At 33.4% G+C, this 21592-nt stretch overlaps 1 protein-coding gene across 1 annotated transcript in view; it reads right to left on the bottom strand.

Moving 5' to 3' along the window:
- The window catches only part of LOC107190484, a 164532-nt gene that overhangs the window by 80638 nt on the left and 62302 nt on the right, over positions 1-21592 (bottom strand). Inside the window, exons 6-7 of the mRNA XM_015579293.1 lie at positions 7150-7294; positions 3267-3666 (exon numbers count right to left, since the gene is read on the bottom strand). Coding sequence (XP_015434779.1) covers positions 3267-3666; positions 7150-7294 — 545 coding nt within the window. The remainder of the gene's footprint in view (positions 1-3266; positions 3667-7149; positions 7295-21592) is intronic.

Below are 21592 nucleotides of genomic sequence, written 5' to 3'. Positions count from 1 at the left end.
TTATACTATTTTCATTAAGTATATCATTACGAAAATATTCTTCCTACCTAAAACACTACACTTGAATTCGACGAAATGACGAAGTTACAACGGATTCCGGAAAGCTGTGCGCCATTAAAAATTCTAAGTGCATGGCACGATCGAATTCGTTACTGCACAAGTTACACAAACCGTCGTTAAATAAAAAAGTTTTAAAAATTATTCGGCCAATGTACGAAGACTTGGCTTTGATAAAATTAGAAAGACGTTCAGGTGTATACACACGAAATAATAACGAAAGTTTAAACTCGATAATTTGGACCTTAGGGCCAAAACGTATACATTACATAAAAGAAACCATGGAAATTGCTTCTTTCATAGCAGCTTGCATATTCAGAAGAGGATTTTTTTTTATTTTATGAATTTAACCTGAAATGGGGATCCGCAGTGAATCATTATATTTTATATTCAACTCAAATATAAATAACTCACACCACGCTAAGTGGATTACTTTTGAAATTAAAATATGTTATAATCCACGTGAATATAGAGGAGGCCGTTAAGATATTACTTCGCTAGTTTCGAAATTGTTTAAAAAATACAGACCCTCAAATTTCGCACTTTTCACCTTTTTTAACCTGTCGATGATGAAGTGGGGACACGTAACAAAAGTGGTAAGGTGGGGTTCCACATAGCCTCCCAAATATAGAAATGTCTTGATAAGTGTGAATGCCTCGGTTCCGCGGAGTCACACTCATGCTGAGCGTGGACAGTTGTCAGAACCTCGTCAATCAGTTCTTTGTTCGAAGCTCGAGCCTCAGTCGCTTACCTTTGTAGTGTTTCAACATAGAAAAGGACAAGAGAGTGAAAAATAGAAAGAGAAAGCATCTCTTTGCACTCGATTCGACTGCGTGGCCCGCCTGCGACGCTTCCACCGGCCAATGGTTACATCGTACTCGCTGCGGTTCGCGTTATCTTACTCGGCCTCGATGTGTCTCGTTCATTCTCTTCGTCACACAGTCCGATTGTGTGTGTACCGTTTCGGCTAATAATAAAAATATGTGTGACTGGAGGTGATCCAGCTAATTTCATTTGTCGGTAGCTCTCTAAGCATTCGCTGACGAAGCGTCGTACATATACATGTACATTTCCTCGCTCTGTCCGTCGAGTTCGTCGTGCAGTCGGTGAGAAGAAAGAGACTTTATTCGACGGATCGACGCGACGGTTGAACGAGGGAAGATCAAGAAAAGATTACATTCCCGGGTATCAGAGATACAACGCTAATACAACGGTGAACCTTTTTTAGTTTTCATTCGTTGTTAATGAAACTTTTACTAGTATATTGGTGAGATTTTTCTGATTAAAATGATACCAAATACGACATAATTTGGATCATATTTACTCATGTAGAAAGTGTTAACAATTCATATTCGTTCATTATCGCTTCTGATAAATCATAAGTAAACATGGTCGAAATTATATCGTGTTTGGTATCATTTTAATCAGAAAAATCTCACGAATATGTTTGTAAAAGTTTCGTTAACAAAGAACCACAAACAAAATGTTTCATCGTTGCATTTATTCCCCTCGACTAGCCGTCGGCTCGTGAAAGGAAAGCCGCCGTATCGCGGCGGGCAAAAAATTATACGCTTCACTGGTTCCACGGCCCCCTTCCCCAATGGTGGGGATGACGACTTCACACTTATCGTGGGCAAGCCGACTCACACTTATCAAGACATTTCTATAATGTAGTGTGTTATAGAAATCCATCTCTTCTTAATCAATATTACATGACGTATTGCTTAAGTGTCCTGCAAGTTCACAAAATAAAAATGCAGAACCACAAAATTAAATTTTTATTATGCAAAAATACTAAACCAATTGAATATCTTTATTTTTCAATAAAAATATACTCTTCTTAGCCTATATAGTCAACGAATTAAATAAATCATTATATTTTAGGCATTTTGGTATTAGTTACAAAAGGACAATATACATTATAAATAGCTAATAGAATAATAAACATTTTGCCTAGAGATTCCATGATATTGCCAATTAAAAATTTTCATTTTCTGTAGTTGCACAGTTTACACGTCTGCACACTAAACTTGCTTGCGAGCAACTGACTGTTGTTTATGGCGTCGAGTGGCGGGTTGCGGAAAGGGGAGCTACACTCCCGGAGCAATTTAAAATCTTTGAGATCTGTGACACCCCACCTTAGTAACGCCGGATTAAGAAAACTGGCTTCACAGACGAATCTGTATCTTCATAACTATTAAAAATGCGAACATGATGTTTCTTTCATTTTAACCGTAAAGGATCATTCTTTTTATATCATTTCTGTTATTTATATCTAAAGCTATTTTTCCAACGCAAAAATATTAAGAATATTCTTGTTTTATAAACTGCACGTTCAAGTCTGAAAAAATTTGAAAACCATGTGTCCGTTTTCTGTGATCTTTTCTCTTTAAAATATATTTTTTAATTCGCGGATACTTTAAAATAGTGGTCGAAGTAGACCGACAAATTTCGTGGCGTTCGACGATTCAGATAATTGCGCCGCCCCGTTGAAGTGATGACTTAAACTTCCCTATTTTCACATGGAATGTAACATATTTGAATGTGAGAAAAATCCCAGACTTGGCGCACAAAAGCGATCCGCTTGTCCTGGAATGATCGAAGCATGAATTGCGTTATGGCTTCGGGAGTATCCAGCGAACGGCCACCTCCGAGCGCTTCTAATCACTATATGTACACCCACTAGCAAACTCGACTTCCACTAGGGGAAAAAGTAGTGTTGGGAAAGGGACTCCTACCATGCTTGTACCACTTGATATTTGGAATTACTGAAATTTATGCCAAATTAACATTCGACTTAACATTTATTTCAGTACCTGGAATAAATTTACTAAGTGGTAGGAGACTTTTCTTCTACGCCGTTCTTTCCCCTAGCAGAATCCGAATTTGCACGCCAGTGTACATAGTTACAGTGGACTCTGACTATATTGCTACGCGTGGCACTTCCCCTTCACACGTACTTTCGAGCACACAACTTCGGTCTCCCACCACGTTGCGTACGCTGGCGCACCAGAACGATCCAACTTTTGCGCAGGCGCTGAGCCCGAGGCTATGACGATACAATTTAGCATGAAGGGAGGTCTGAACTCATTGCCATTTTACTCCCCTACAGTCCCGACGGTGGCAATATAGTTAGAGTCCACTGTACTTATACTATCAATAATTTTCGTAATTATCAAGAAAAAGGTGAAGAAAATATGACATGTTACCTTGGTGTTAATGGCTGGATGGGCGTCGCCGGCTCGAGACGTATCCGTGGACTCGATGGATGCGATTCCATTATTTCTTCGATATCCAACGCCTCGGTGTCCATAGAGGATCGCTGTTGGTGCTGTAGAAGTAGGAGATGCCTCCTCCTCGAGGACGGTGTTAAAAGGGCTAACGAGTCAGCCTGGAGGACCGTCGCTTGAGACTCGTTCCAAATTCCATCGCTGTGGTCTCTCGTGATGTCGTTCGTTAAGGAATCGCTCGAAGCGAATGGAGATGTGATCATGCCGGTGATCCCGGAACCAGGACTGAATACTATTGGGCAGACTGGTCCTGTTTGGTGCAATAGTCTCGTCGGTGATATAGTATAATCACCAGGACACTGTAAAATCCTTCTTGACGCTGAAACATTACGAAAGCGGCTATACACTACCATGGATAAGTATTTGGACATACTTCAAATACGAAATGAACCTAACAAAATGTCACGAATAGACTGTGGATTTTCATGCAAAATGACATTGTATAAATTAATTCGTAAAGACAAGAACAGAAGTAGGAATTTGTTTGTTTCGTTAAGTTCATTATTGAGTTAAGAATAAACTAGAAAATTCGTTGCACCCTATAAAAGTTTCATCATTCATTGTATTTCAAAAAGTACTACAGGCTATGATAGCATGAAATTCTCAGTCTAGTCATGAAACTATTAAAATATAAGGTGGTATGGAAGAAGCGTTACCACTTTGTTACGCTGCCCATTTGTTGGTGATGAAGTTATGTGAGTTTTCAGTTGACAGTTGTGTGTAGTGGACCATCCAATTTTATCATTGAGATAGAACCGTATTACAAAACTATTCGTCCGTTGTGTACACACAAAGAAAATTACGAGAAATTTTCGGTCGAGAACATGTGTCAAGTAAACCTACTATTCTCTCGGTAATTAAAAATTTAAAAACTTGTTTACTGTGGCTGATGGACCTAAGAGTGGTCGTCTCCGCAGTGTATGTTGTAACAGAAACATTGCATCTTTTAGGGATGGCAATATGATTGAAACTTTGAAAGAAATGTTTCTTGGACAAACTATATAAAAAACTGGTGACATTGATTAGCTTCTTTGTTCTCTTGATTTAACAGCTCTAGATTTTTTTCTTTGGGGGTGCATAAGGAAATGTCTATACAAACAAACCGACCACAATTGAGCAGCTGAAGGACAACATTCGTCAAGAAATTCACTAAATAACACAAGAAATATTTGAAAATGTTATGAAAAATGTTGTTAAAGGAACGCACCTTTATACAATAGTTAGAGGTGGCTATTTGGCCGATATTATATTCCACACATAATTAAAACGAATTAAGAAACTATAAATAAAAAAAATTTTATTTTATATTGTTTAATTTGAAAATTATTTGAAAAAAAGGTAACGCTTCTTTTGTGATACCCTGTATAGTGTTAAGGGAATCTTAACCCTTTCGATACTATAGTTGACTATAGCCGTCCGCCATGAAGCGAACTCCATGCACTATGAGCGACTATAGTCGTTCATCGCGAAGTAACTACTGTGTACCATTAAACAGTCATCAAACCGGTGCGTTGAAGTAGATTAACCCATCCGACCTGACATCATTACGGCGTACCGACTCACAGATTTTTGCATTTTCTATCAGTCTATGGTATTCAGGATGTTAAAGAAAATGTAGGACACTTTGATTGCTAGATTCTAGATGCTAAAATAAGATGAAAATTAAGAATTACGAAATTGATCTTGAGACTTCGTTTCTGAATTATTAATTGTTGGAAATACGCGTAAAATATCTATGAAATGCGTTGTATCGAAAAGGTTAAGATCAGTAGGTAATACTTTTAGTGATTACAGATGATAAAGCTTGTAAAAAATATGTAATCTGTGTGAACTTTTACATTTGTGTCCATCAGAACAAGTTCTTTAATGCTAATGGACGGGGACGTAGTTGAATGATTTCGAACAAATAAGACTATCTTAATTAGTAATGGGGTATGTGATGAATTTTTGGGAGAAAAATTTTGAAATATGTTAAATGGTATTATAGTTTTACTGCAAAACATTTCCAACAACGTGATATTTTATGTTAAGTTTGAGTGGAAAAGTTAGGAAGTAACCCGAAAAAAATTACTTACTTTAAAAAATAAATTTATAATTAAAAAAGAACAACACTATTTAGTTAAATAACATGATGTTGAAAATGTTTCAACCATGGAATATTTATAGTTAGAAAGCTTGCAAACTGCGTTTTATGTACTGATATTTACAAATCCTCAATTTTACCCATTTTCATGGATATACAAAATTTGGATTTACGTTTGTAAATAGACTATTTAATCTTTGAGAATGTACATAAATATGTTTATTTAAAAGAATTCTGTAAATTTTTCTATTCGATTGAGTTGTAAACATGCAATAATTAATTTAATTGCATTGTGGTCCGTATATGTATATTGTAATGTACCACCAGCTGGAAATTAACGTTAAAGTCTATCTCCTTTCACAGTAAAATCAAATAATGCAGTTTGAACGAAACTAAAAGTTTTTGCTAAAATAAATACATTGATACATAGTAAATATAAATATTTAACAGAAATGCTTTCCCTGATGAGTAGACTACGGAAGTTTATGTAAATTCAAAATTTTCAGTATCAATATCTAAAAAGGTAAATAGGGCAGAATTTTGATTTCTGAACTAGAGGCTTTACTACGTTAATATTAACACATACGTAGTATTATATTTCATTGAAAACTTTGTCTCATTTTCCAAATTAAGCGATCCTATAAATGCAAATATCCACAGTCTACTGATAAGAGATTTGTCCCGCCTAAATCGTTACAAAATTATATTTTGTATTCACTTGCTTTATACATAATTGTAGGACTTCTACCATAACATACACAATTTCAGATCAGAAAAATAACAGTAGGGTAAACCAACCAGTAATTGACTGCATGCCAGTGAATGTCTATTAAGCAAAGAAATGTAAATTATAAATGTTAAATTATTAAATGCTTATAAACGGAGCGTAGTTGCACTTTTGATATCCCATATTTTTAGTTTAGCGTATTAAACAAACATTAGTAAGTACGATTCTTATTAAACATATTTTAGAAATGAAGTTTTATGGGCTTTTGCATGTTTTGCAATTTATAAATAATTTTTAAAAATTACGAGTAGAATGAGTAATAATTTTTATAAACATTTAAAAAATAATGAATGTAATTTCAATTTCAACAGCTATTTTGTTGTTATAAATAGATACATTCAAGTATTAATTTCAAACGTCCATAAATTCAACAATTCGGTCATTCACTGGTTGGTTTACCTTAGTTCCTTAAATTTCCCTCCAATAAAACGTAACTCAACAAACACTAAAAGAATAATCTCCAACTTGAAAAATTAGAAACAGTTATACTTTCGTGCCAATCCTTGTGACAAGAAAACACGTGCTTGAAACTTTCAATCTCCCGTTTAGCATTCTTCAAAAGTACAGGTAAACACGTTGTCGCGGCTGCGAAAACACGAAACGGACGCAGCAACAGAACAAACGGCGTTTAAACGATAAAAAACGGTCGCATTAAGCACGCGGTAAAAAGAACGGGTACCAAAGATAAATCAGCGTCTGTCTCTATTTTCTCTCTCTCTCTCTCTCTCTCTCTCTCTCCCTCTCTCTCTCACTCTTCCGTTGAAATTGCCGGGTTACGTTCATAAAAAAAAAAGTCCAGCGTAAAACGACCATCGTTCCGCGCCCGTCGAGACTCCCGAAACCACGACCGCGGAAACTTTCTGTGAAATTTTACTAGCTGGATAAAAAGGTGAAACGCGCATGCGGCGCGCGGTGTAAATCGTATTTCATACTTGATACTGCGGTCGGCGACGTGGGGGACATAGGAAGTGATCTCGGCAGCATAAAGTCGTCCGACGTTAAACCCTGCACGCCGTCCTCCAACGACACGCTCCTCTTCCGGAAAAGTCCACGTCGGATGAGATTCTCGTGAAACTCCTGCAACGATATCGACGAATAACGTTTCCGACAACACCGTTCGAGCGAACACTTTCAGATGGTTTAACGCGTTTGCGTCGTGCTATTCCTTCCGATATTTTCAGCATCCACTGATTGAATACCTGGCGGGAAAAACGTTGTACGTTACAATTTTCGAATTTCACAGGAGAGCGTTTTAACCCTTTCAGACCTGAATTTTCGTTTAAGGGTAAACAAGTATTTGATTACACGGTTGAACTCAGTAGACTGTTTAGATGTTATTTTGTTTTAAAGAAATGTTTATATGTCCTGTAGTTTTGTGAATATTAAATATACACACATGTTTACATTTGGACTCAAGTAAGTTCAGAACATGAAAAAAGTTCAATTTATGAAAAAAATATGGATCTGCAACACACTGTACCTAAGACTGTGTGAAATTGTAAGAGTCGTCGTGTACACAAATGTGGCAACCAGGACTGAAAGGGTTAAAATTTCTCAATGCCAAAATCAGCACGTTTAGTATAGGAATGTAATACACAACGTTTTTCCATTTTTTTGTAATATAGTGGTTAATGAAGAAGAAAACATTTAAATTTATGCAAATTGTAACATTCAACAGTTTTGACAGCAATCCGCTTGGACCTCCGCCGTTTGCGTCTCTGTACGCAATCTACTGGCGTAGAGGAGAGCTACATAATTGAGACCACAGATAGATGAGAAAATACCCAAAAATCATGTTTACATAAAAAAATTAAATTTTCTGGAAACGTAACATGCAACGATTTTCCCGCTAAGTATTCGATTATTGTTTTCTTTTCCTAACGTAAAGGAGGGGCAAAGTTAATTCATGGATTTTAAAAAATGATAACTTGTTTCTTGCTTAATATTTTGTAATACCTTTCTTTCATTTTTGCAGAGAAAACTTAGTAGATTTAAGTATGGAGGCGTACACTATTGCCGAGAGAACCAACATTTATTTTTACAATGGAACTTTTGAGACTCTTCTCAAATTGTATAATTTAAAAAAACGGCGATTATAGGTGGTCATGGCAATCGCCTGATCTGACTGCGCCAGATTTCTTCCTGTGGGACTATCTAAAGGAATAAGTTTATGTTAATGGCTGCGAATTTTACAAGCTCTAAAAGACAATATTCTAGAAGAAGTTGCCTTCACACCTGCAATACTTGAAAAAGTAACGGAAAACAGTATGGAAAAGAGTCTACCTTTGCTTCCAAAATCAAGGCGCACACTTAACGGATATAATTTTCTGCTCTTAATATAACGGAAAAGCAAACAATAAACTTTCATTTTCAACTTCAATTTTTCATTTATTTCACTTCGTTCAAATGTTACTGTAAAAGAGCATCCATCAATTACTTTTGCCGCACCCTGTACTTTTTGTTTTTATGCAGAATGATAAAAAAGAGGTCTACAACTTTAGGGGTTTATAGTACTCATCGAAGGGAGTCAAAAATCTTTCAAAGAAAAATACAGAAGTTTGGTTTCGTATTTTTTATTGATGTCCCATATGTTTTCCATTCATTTTAATACACCACTCACATCTGTGGATTATAGATCGACGTACATTTTTATATATTCTTTCCATATCTTGTATTGTATATCGCATTCTATCTTGAATTAACATTACTTTCAAACCAGTTTTTGGTTTACATGTAATATGTTGCGAAGAGACTCACGATATGGAACGCTGGTAAATATGAAAGTCAATTTTACACTGAAAAAATTGATTTTAGGATTTATGTTGAAGAGACGTTTTTCACTCCTCACAGTGAGTACTATATGTATATGTATAAGTCCCTCAAGTCATAGACCCTTTTTTTATCACCCTGGATATCGAAAAAAAATGTTAGGAAATCTGCTTGAAATTTTTTGTGGTAGAAAACTATTAATTAGTCAACCATTTAGTAATGAAAACATTTTTTCTTCTACAGTTTAGTTAATAGTCCTTGGGGTTTGGAGGATCTCTAATCAAATATTGTTTATATGTATTGCTTACTATTCAAAAGAGGATTAAAACAGCCCAATTTTGAATTGTGACATTATACTTGTTAAGTTATATAATTTTATGGTAAATAAATATTTTCATCTGAAGATTTCTGTGAACACAAAAAGTGTTTAGCTGAAATTTCTATAGGTACTGCTGTTTGGAAGTTCTAAAACAATAGTATTAAATGTATTAAGTATTAAACTTTAAGAAAAGAGCCACAGTTGTAAACCTGTAACGTTTCAGACGTGATTTACATTAACCCTTTGAAAATACAGAAGTTTGGTTTCATATTTCTTGTAGATGTTCGATGTGTCTTCCATCCATTTTATCGTAATACACAACTCACATCTCTATAACTTCCAGTGTAGCAACGGTACAACGCTCATTTTAAAAGTGCATCAGATTTTGTCGCTGATTAATATCTAACTTTTCCCAGCAAGGATCCGTAGTTTCACTGATGTGAAGAAGATTTCAACGTTTCCGTTGAGAAATTGAAGGATTCCCTCCAAAAATAAATGAAAAAAAGAAATTAAAAATGAAAGTTTAGGTGGGTTTAATATCGATAATTTCGACTGCAAAATCACAAGATAGTATCTTGAAGATACAAATTATAATTTTGAAATAACGACATAAGGGTCCGGCCATTAAAGGGTTAAGAACATTTGAGAAAGCTAAGGGGGCAAAGAATCATGATTATGTGGGACAGAATACTGTATCAACAATTTCTAAGAAGTCAAAATAATTTTTTTCCAGTTACGAAAGCTGTCTAGTTAGCTCAACGATCGATAGGTACAATTGTTCACAAGTGCTGTGTGTTCATTTATCTTGAGGACACCTCAAACAATAATGTTTTCCTTACTTTATGTACTGTAGTAATCGCATGTAAGCAATTAAATGTAAATAATCTATTTATCTATATGCTTTTCATCCAACCTAGTATTAAATTATTAATTCTAGAAGGTGTGATGCATCGAATACCAGTTGTGACGAAGTATCGCGAAAGCTGGCGGAGAAATAAATACTAAGCCACATTGAGTCCCAGATGCAAACACTTAATAGTTTATAAGATCTTTAACAACAAAGATCGTATTTCGCCCGAGAAGGTCTTTTTAACTTCTTTAATCTTTCAGGGAAGATGTATGGCACTGTGGGAAAACTGGCAGCTTCGTAACCAACCGACTGGGATTCAATCCCCGCGGGAGTCTAAATATGTTTCCTTCGTAAAACCTCATCCCTTTATAGAGAAAGTTATATTTCGCAATATTTTCTATTACATTTAACATGGTATTTTCTAAATACTTATTTAATAGGCTTTTAATAACTATTCGATCAAATTCGAATTAGGCTTTTGATAACTATCGTTTAATATGTATTTCTTAGAAAATTGAAACCCTACTCTATTTGAATAATATCTCTTCGCATTCTCTAGTAACCTCCGACATTTAAAAGGAAAAAAAAAGTCTGAATATGTTTTCTATTCAAACCATGTTACCAGTTTATTAACCCCTAAATGCGCGCACTCGAATTAACTCGAGCAAGCGGCATTACGTTGCGAAAAAACCGTGCTTTAAGGGGTTAAGGAAATTAGTGGATTCCTTATGGTGCACCTAATAATCGTCCTCCTATCCCAAAAGTATTTTGAATAAAAATATTTATTGCACGACTACTATATGCTGTTTGACGATCATACATTGTTACAGATTTTATAAAATTGTAACGAATTAACGGTACAGTATACTTTTTCATTTGAATTGAATTTTAAAACACATCATGCATATGGTATCATGTTTGTTAGTACTAGGGCTACTACTTTTACCCGGGTTCCCGTGTACCCGTGAGATATCAGAATGTACGAGATAGTCGAGAATTTTGATTCGAGAGTCGACCATTTTTCAGCCATGTTCGATCGATATCGGCAATGAACGGAATAAACTGCGAAAAATTGAGAATGATATTACCTGCACGTTACGATTACGCTTGAATATCTTTCGAACCCTTGAATATCTTACGAACATGTACGCGTATAAATATTCTAATAAAAACGCTAATAAATATTTGGAAAATAATATTGCAATATTCTTTTGTAATCAGTAATCATATAATAATGAGTAAGTCATGTTTTTGCAATGTAAGGTGAGTGCTAATTGTAAGTAGCGCAGTATACGCTGCTGTGATCGACTCACGAATCGAAATTCTCGACTGTCTCACATATTCGGATATCTTATGGATACTCGGGTACCCGGGTATCTCATGGGTACCCAGGTAATTTTTGTCCACCCGGCTATCTCACGGGTACCCGGGTACCCGAGTATCTTATAAAGTCACAGCTCTAGTTAGTACTAGTGTGGAAAGTTAATTACGAATTAAAATACGTAATATTTAATTATGATATGTTCTTTTATCTATCGATAAAAGAAATGTTACAAAATAAACATTTTTACCTCCACGAAAATCTTTCTCAGCCGTTTTATATTTAGAATTTAACCATATTAATGTTGCACACAAAATTGTAGTGTGTTCCATTCATAAATATCAATTTAATCTACAAACAGAACTTGCTAGGTGAAGAATATAACAAAAATACGAGTATAGTTATGGCAACGTACTGCCTCTTTGATACCATTTCTACACGTTTCTTCTATTCTTTAGTAAGTAGTTTAATAATAACCTGAGGTGTTTGAGTTAGATGAATCGTTACTGTATATAAAAATTTTAGTCGATTTCTCCAAACGATTCCATAAATAATGAATTAAAAGGTTTAAAATTACTTGCAGCGACCTCAATATTCAAACGAATTTATTGGTATTTTTAACTTTCGCGCCGACAAAATTTAAAATATTCAAGTGGCATGAATTATTTCATCGATTAAGAAGGAATGCAAAAAAGAAGGTATGAAATTGGTCCTTATATTTATATCCAGAGTTATTTAGAAGAATGGTAAGGTCACTTTTAGTTGTAAATCCATTTATTTAATCTTCAAAGTAGATCAGAGTTGAAGAGGACAGAAAATATTTCAAGTGGAAAGTTAAATCTTACCTTGTGACCATTATCAACGCGCTGGAAATACACTACATATTTCGAAAATTTAAGCAATTAACCGCAAGGAAAGTTTCGAAAATACTAGTCATACATACGTATTGCAGTCAACTTTAATTTAAAACTTGGAAGTCCCCGTCAGGAGAAATTAAACTTCACTGTTCGAAGTTTTAATATATCGAACGCGTATCATTATTAAAACAATCCAAGGATATTTACTGCATTTGTTTATATTGAAGCTGCGTGTAGTATATCCTATCATGAAAGATTATTTTTTTCTTAGTACATTTCGAAGTATATTTGGACACACGTTTATGTACAATTATTTTTATTTAAGTGCATACAATATATTAATCCTGTTTGCCTAATCCCTTAATTATATATTTTCTTGTCTTAGTTAAGTCTCCTCATACACTGAAACTTTCTTTAACTACAAGTGAAAAAGTACTAAGTTGATATTTTTTATTTCTTTAAGAAATATGATCTGATTGATTGATAAAATCGTTTCCTACAACATAATGGTCCAGTTAAATCATTTCTTTTAAGCATTACTGGTAAATTAAAAACCATTCAGTTTATATTTTTTTATCTCCCTATGTTATAACAGAATGAGTATACATTATACGAGAAAATATAATTTCATGATCGTGTTTAACAACGTTATTCAATTCTATTTATTGCGACAAGTTCATTAAAACGTCTACCTGAAAGGCCATTTATCAGACGCAAATCTGTCAGATACATTCCATTTGCATGGCATAGAAATGCAATATATGTATAACAGGGCTTTAGTTGCTCTTATATGTAGAAGCATTTTAAATTGCTGACTGGCTGTAACACATCTCCCCTCGGTGAAACGTTCCAATCTGTATCTATCAAACTTCTTAATGACTTCTTCCTATGAATTGATGCACGCCATCATCGTCCTACCATCGATTTTTCAGTTACTTGAGTCGTTATACCTTAAGATTGATGGACGATTTATTGATTCTTCTATAGAGAGCCACCCACCGTGGCCATATTGTTTCTAAAAGCATCACTGAAGCGCAAATAAAGAAATGTTATAAATCCATAGAACTGGCGGTATTAAATTTTACAACTCGAAGTGGAATTAATATTTGCACGTTCTCGTTGGAAGGAAGATGATGTAATTTAATAGAAAATATTTTATTGGACGCGTTAGTCTTGATTTACGCTGTCGATTTCTTTCTTACTTGATTTAATTCCTTCATTATGTCTTACAAGTCTTATACAGTACAATTGTACAATTGTGAATAACTATTTATATTCCTAGTTATAAAAGTTTCTATTACTCTACTATATCTTAACTATAGCGAGTTCTTACATAATACATTTGTCCTATTCTATACTGTTCACTTTGACCTACATATGCAGAGTCTTTCATTTGCAAATTTACACGCAATTATCATCCCAAAAACATTCGTTAATATAAAAATTGTTTTAAGCAGAAGTTTCTTTGTGTTGAGGGGGATATCTTACGATAGTAAGAAATTTTACTAAATAGGCAGACATGCCTCCAAGGTGACCTTTGTTTTTTTAAATGGACATATATGTGTCCGTTTGTTTAAACGTATAGACCATTCCGCGATGAATTTATTGACCAATAATGTGCTTGTCCTTCAAGGTCATTCAAGGTCGTTTATTACTCTTCAAAGTTTACCTTTTCAGAACGTCCTCAAGGTTCCTTATACGTAAGTATTAAGTATCGTTATTTCTGTAGTACTTGTTAAAATTTTGAATGATAATAAATGACCTTGAATGACCTTGAAAGACCAAAATATTTAGGATAATGAATTCGTAAACTAACTTCTTATGGAGTAAACTGATTAGAAATTGTTACTAATTCTGTATTAAAATTAAATACGTAATCGTTGAATTATTCCTATACATACTAGCCATGTCGAAATAACACTGTTTAATCAATCGCTAGACTGCATATATAGAGTTTTATGGATTAATTTACAGAAATTGAAATCAGACTTGTGATAGTTTGTGTCACTAACTATACTACTGAAGAATTTTGTCAACAATAATAAACTGTAAATACACAAAAGTAATTAAATTTTAATAAGACGATAGAGTGCGGTATTATTTAGTAAAATGCATTGCAGAATACAATAATTATAATTAGTAATTGTGTAATTGATAATATAACTATTTGTAATGCATCCTTAAATAAATATGTTTAATAACAGAATTACATTTAACTACATTAGACTAGTTCAAATAAACTATATTTAATCGTATTGATTATTATACTATTGTCACATGTTTATGGTTTACCATTATCAACGAAATTTCACATAGAAATTGTTAGTGACGTAAGTCATTTATGGGCAAAAAATCAGGATACGTTAAAATATGACAACGTTAATCCCTTTCTCTTGAGTTACATCAAATAATTTTTGTTCTGTAGGCACACTATATCCCAGATATTGCTTACCATTGACAATAATAACAAAGGCAGCGTATAAAGAATATATAAGAGTTAGGAGAAAATGGAACGTCATACGCCACGTAGTAATTAACTTTACAAGGGTCTAGCATTAAAATGAGTGGGTCGAATAATAAATCTCGAAGAGAGGCTGGAAGTGAATGTGTTGGCTGCAGTGTTCCACAGATTCGTGCGTGTCAAATGGAAATTGCTGGCGAACATTAATCCGCGGAAAGTAGAGATTTTATTTCAAGAATTGACCCAATTCAGCTGAATAGTCATTATACGAGGAAAGTGAACAAGGTACCGATTCGTTCCGTCACCTGGGCAATGTTTTAGTATCTCTAGATATAAATAGACAAGTAATTATCGCGATTCATCAAAGGCTGTCTCACTTAATTATTCTATGCAATATCTGTCCAATGAAAATTCAGTTGGTTCATTGCAATGTATTGTACTTAACTTGCTTCTTTGTTTCCATCTAAAACATACGAGCGTTTACCACGTTACCCTTTTTTACATTATGCACTAAAGAGTACCGTTTTCACTCTAAATTCACACAATAACATACAAGGTGTTTTTAAAAATATGGAATCTGCGTCAATAGGGGTCGAAACATGAAAATGATGACAAAAGTTCAAATACAATCAGAAAAAAAAATGTATATTGGTGATTCTAATTATTAATTGACAACGTTGTGTTCTGTATATTATAAGTTAAAAATGACTTTATTCACAGTTATTGCCTAATAATTTAATTTTCTGTCAATGATATAGTTTGACGGACATAATGATGAACTTATAATTAGGGTTACACTGAAAACAGTATTGTATGAATACTTTTTTTGCTACTGTATATAGTCTGTTCCAAAAGTAATGAGACCGTTTTTTTATAACTCACGTTGGTAACACTGGCAAGAAACAAATGAGTTAATACGATCTGTGAATCTTATCAAAACATTTTGCTTATGTATAATTTCATCAGTTTAGTTGGTGCATAATAACTATCAAGTAGTTTATTTGGTGAGCGTGTCACGGAAGTGGAACAGAAAATTATTGAGCAACGATATGGTATTAAATTTTGTTTGAAACTAGGCGAAAATACTTCCGAAACTTATACAAAGTTGAAGAAGGCTTATGAGAGCAAACACTGTCGCATCTACAAAGTTTTAAATAACATAATGCTTTTCTGGAAGGATAAAAAATTATTAACGATGTACCATGGTCTCGAAATGTGGAAAAGATAGAATTCTTGGTCCAGTCTGATTTACGATTAATAATTAAGAATGTTAAAAGACGAATTAAATATTAATTATAGGGTTAGTCATCACATTATAATTTAGAATGTTGGGTATTTTGGACATTTGGTCGCTCTGTCACAACAACGCTCATTGCCACATTGCATTATCTAAGAATGCATTTTCAGCTGCGAAGAAAATCGCACTGGTACCACAACCTCCTTACTCCCTAGATCTCAGTCCTTAACATTTTTCTTATTCTCGGCATTAAGAAATCATTTAAGAAGTCAACAATTTCAAATATTCAGAAGAGCGTGACAGATGAACTGAACCTCTTAAGGAGAGAAGACTTCCAGGAGTGCTTCAAGGAAAAGCAGAAACGTCTGCATTGGTGTCATTTCCCAAGGAAATTATTTTCAAGGGGATCACTTTGATTTTTAAAAATCCAGTACAGGAAAGCTTTTACAAATACAGGCTTGTTACTTTTGTAACAGATCACGTATTTAGACGGGTGTCATATTTGAGCTGATATCGAGTTGTAGCTATTTTCTGTACTTCGATAATACTTAACAGGTTGAATGGCTTAGTTTTTACTTTTGGTACAGTGTCATGAGTAAATATATTTGTTTAGGTCTTTGTTATTAACAATATACGTATCTTCGTGTTGAGTTTAATCATATTTATAAAATATTAAATCTTTCCGTTTAGAGATTCAATGTTTATTCGTGTAATTCAGTGGTACCAGTCATCGGTGACCATCAACGTGTTAATGACTAACTATTTTTAACAACTAGATGAATTCTATTTATTGTGTATAAAACTTGATTACTTATTTAAACTTGTGAAAAATTAAGATAGGTAGTGAAAAAATAGGAAACATTTCTTATAAAAGTAAATTTTATAGAAAACACTTTCTATAGAAGTAGACACCTGTATAACAATCCGGTACAAAAATAAGCACATCTTGGGTGCAAAGTTAAATAAGGCAAGGGAATACGAGATAATAATTTCGTATAAAACAACTGTTTCTCTTCCGACATATTTATTACTGAATAAAATCTATCAGATCTCTTTAGACGTTAGATCATCGGTTCCCTACAAGAGTGACACACCTGAAAAGAGTAACTTTTTGAGGAAATCGATTTGAAATTTTTTATGGTAGAAAATCACTCAAGCATACATTACTCTCAAGTACATATTTACATTTAACAATGAAATCACTTTTTTCTTTTACAATTAGGCTAATAGTCTTTGGGGTTTGGGAATGTCTAATAAATTTGTTTATGTATATTGCTTAGTATTAAAAAAGTGTTAAAATGGCCCTATCCTGATTTGTGACATTTTACTTGTTACATAGTGGAAATGCGAATAGTTCAGAAATGACGCACTTTGAGATAAGAATAGACCACTTTTACAGTCAAATTTTGCTAACGTATGAAAATTAATTGTTTTTGAGATGTGTCACTTCTCCAAGAAACTATTGATATAATTCCATATTTAAAAAATTCTGGGTAATGGCTTTGTATAACATTAATCTTAAATTACATTGTGATGCTGTGTATATTGAGCGAACAAGTCTGAGTCGAACATTGCATGTCACTACGAAACGGAAATAAGTGAAAAATATTGTAATTATATCAGTTGGAAAACTGTAACGATGTATGGTAATGTTTTACGTGTTTCAGTATTAATAAATAGATACGTTACTTCTTTGTAAAAATCGCACATTTTTGCAAATTTCTTATATAGAAATTATTAAACCAACTTATTCTAGTAATAGAGAGCTACGTTAATGGCATCTTGATCGGGAAATACAGTCAGTTCTAGTAATAGAGAGCTACGCTAATGGAATGTTGATCGGGAAATATAGTCTAATAATTCATACTACAACTGGGAACGTTGGTGTTTATTATAACTCGGTATGTCTCGGTTGATATCTGGTTTACTCGAGTAATACCCTATATTACGAAATAGGATAGGGATCTCGAGTATTGAAATACCCAGGGTACCTGATTGAAATTAATAGCGCTCAGCATTTATGAATCACTTGGGCGAATTTAACATCGATGGATAAACAGTAATCCGTGCTTACGTTATATTATATATCGTAAATAGTATTGTATCATCAAAACGTAATGAATAAGCTACTGATCATGGAAATTCACATAGGCTCTGTAGAGTAAAAACACTCCTTGAAGATTAATGTGTATTTTCCTATTTTCCTGTATATCTTGAAAACTATAGTAGGTATATAGAAGAAAATTGTTAGAATGAAAATTTAATGGCTTTTTATACTGTATAAAACTGCCAAATGAAATTGTTAAAAATTCGTTCATTTATTTAGTTCACACTAGAACTACCAAACAAGTCAAAATGACTTGTCAGTACACACTTATAACGACGATTAAAATTTTATAACAATACATTTTCTCAGATCTTGTGCAACTTTTACTACGATATGAAAGAAAAGAAATTAGTGAATTTATAAATTCGTAACTTTTCAAAAATTTGTCATGTTCATCGACCGATCAAAGTAGTTATGCGTTTATCACCCGTAGTTCTAGTGTTAAACAAATTTTTAACACTAGTATAATTTGTAACATTCACTACATTTTTATTGTAAAAATTTCTTATATCTACTATAGTATGCAAGATGTCCTGAAAATAGGAAAACACACATTGACCTTTGGCGGGTGTTTTTACCATGAAGCACCAAGAAGTAGCAAAAAGATCCAAGTTTAAAAAAATTCAGAATTTTCAGGTTACCAAAGTTCCCTTGTCAGTTGCATCTCTTATAAATGTATAAAATCCGCGGTCTAAATGTGCAATAAGCTGTATTTTTTTTGTTCTTCCGCGTTTCGGTTTTCGACGTAATCGATTTTCCGAGGCCGGCAGACGTCAATGGCATACAGCGTGAAAAACGCGTGTGTAGTCGGTTGCATTGAAAAACATTAACCGTTTAGCCACGGCTGGGCTGAACGCAACGCTACACCACTGCACGGATAACTCGTCCGCTTAAAGCACAAAACGACACATACTAGAATCACGATCAGCGTACACTACCTTCCAAAAGTTTGTTAGCATTCGTATTTTTCACTTAAATCAATAAACTTTTTGTTAATATGTTGACTGTAAGTATCTTTTTCCAACTGCATATATTTCTAAGAAATTCTATATTTTGTCGAATTTTGCTTATGCACGTCTTCTGTTATTTATGTGTGTGTGCCACACAATTCTGGGAGTATTCTACAGCAGAATAGTAAGTTTAGATGAGGAATGTTTTAAGAAATTAATAAATAGAAATAGAAATAGAATAGGGCCCTTCAAATAAAGCAGGGCATTTTGATGTAGTAAAAATTTGATAAAGTTAAGTTTTTTTTGTTACTTTTAACACTAGAATACCGGACCCGTCAAAATGACGGATTACAGATTTATTATTTTACCATTACTGAAATTATAATGGTGCTTGTGACGGAATTTATGATAAATTTTAATTTACTACAGATTTTATTTTACAGAATGTTACGCTAGATTCTCGTATATATTCTGTATATTATTGTATTACAAAAGTTAATTTAGTATACATTTAATGCTGGTTGTTATAGTGTTAAGATAGAGTCAGATTCTGTCATTTATAATGTATACATATACATACGCCTTTATAGTATGTAATTCCTTGATAATAATAAAAAAACGTATAACTTACTTTTTAAAATTTTATTTAATTGCTTTCAAAGTTTTGAAGGTAGAATATGTAGCATTACAGACTGTGGATTATGAGCATTTGTATTAGATTGATGCATATATTATAGTTTTTGAACTGCGAAGTTTATACAGTTATAATATGTGTTGAAAAATGGTTTTTAATCGAAATGAGATATATCTGAATTGACACGTATTTGCTAACGAGTAGCAAACTTTTTCATCTTAAGTTTCATGATTTTAAAGTGACTGAAATGAAGCGCGTTGGAAACGATATTTATTGTACAACAACCTAATTGCACACACAATTATATAGAATTTAGTACGCCAAATATATATCATTGCTGTCTTTACTTCATAACACTTTCGGACTTATAATGCTTCACTTGTATTCATGGATTGTTAAACACTTATGGGAAATTCTTCATTATTTCGAATAGCTTAACAAGCTTTTGTAATACTTTCCCCTCGTCTAAACTCTCCACTGACCATAAAAGCTGCCTATGATATCCATAAAAAATGTTACAAATGAATTTTCTTTAACAATAAATTTTGGGACCATGTGAATTGGAAATAAAGCCTCTGTGGACCTATGCTTATAAGATGTTCTTTTATTTATGTTATCATCCATAAAATTTGGCATTTTAGTTCAGGAGCACCCTCTATACACTAGGGTAACTGTCATGTTCAGATAGTAACAATGCCGACCGAGGAGGACATTTTAATTCACGTCGCGCGTGTTGTAATTCATACTTTATTTACGAAAAAGGAATGTGAATGTCGTAGATAGGGGGTTTAAAACTGTTAAATGTTTATATGCAAACAACAAGATGCGTGTATGCCAATTGTTCATACACCATTCCTCTTCGGTAATGTATAAATAGCACTGTTCAACGCGTAAACTACCTCATAACCGTTAATAGGCGCTTCTGATAAATTTTTATAAATTGACTAGGACTCTCCAAACCGTTTTTTCCAAGCACGTCCAGTTTAAACGAAAATCAATTTTTAAAAAATTTGCAAATTTTCAGCTTAGGAGGTGAGTTGTTTTTTATAGTAATAGTTATTCAGTTGTTTTTGACATGAATAATTCTCTTAATTCTCCCGAACAAAATTATGTAAATTGTTGTTATATTATCGAAACCTAAATATGTTACATTGCTACTGCCGCTTGTTTTCATGAACTGTTTAGATTTGCTATTGAAAACAAAATAGATTTTGTAACTTTCCATGGCATTTTTCTTAGCAGAAAGGTTTGTTGTCAAGCATGCTATTGTTACATTTCCTCCTAAAGCCTTAGTTTTTGAAATAAATTGAAGAATATCAGTAAAAATTGGCGCGTTTTCAGTGTCCTTCTTCCTTTGATCATTATTTAAACATATTTAGGCGTATATAATATAATAACAATTTCGATCATTTTGTTCGGGAATGTCTAGAGGATTATTTGGTGTCAAAAGTAATTCAATAACTATTATTATAAAAACACAACACACCTCCAAAATTACACTTCTGCAATTTAAGAAAAAAACTAATTTTTTAAAAACTAGATGCGATAGGAAAAAACGGCTTGCAGATTCGTATCCAGCTCATAAAGATCTACCGAAAACGCTTAGTAGCAGTTATGAAGTAGGAAAAAATGTTTAATTTGTTGAACAGTGTAATCGAAGAGGATGTAATAAATAACAAATTTTTCTCTCTTACCGTATGTTGTACAATTTAGATTCTATTTGTGACCTGCATATGTATGTTTAACGTTGTGGAAATACTGATCCAGTCTTTACTTTTAATATTCTCGTACTTATATCGCCTTGTAAAAGAAAACATTTACGCGAAAATCAACTAACATTAGTTTTACAAATAAGATTCTAAAAATTTAT

Source organism: Dufourea novaeangliae, unplaced genomic scaffold, assembly GCF_001272555.1.
Source record: "Dufourea novaeangliae isolate 0120121106 unplaced genomic scaffold, ASM127255v1 scaffold193, whole genome shotgun sequence".
NCBI lineage: Eukaryota > Metazoa > Arthropoda > Insecta > Hymenoptera > Halictidae > Dufourea > Dufourea novaeangliae.
This window is presented reverse-complemented; position numbering and strand designations above follow the sequence as displayed.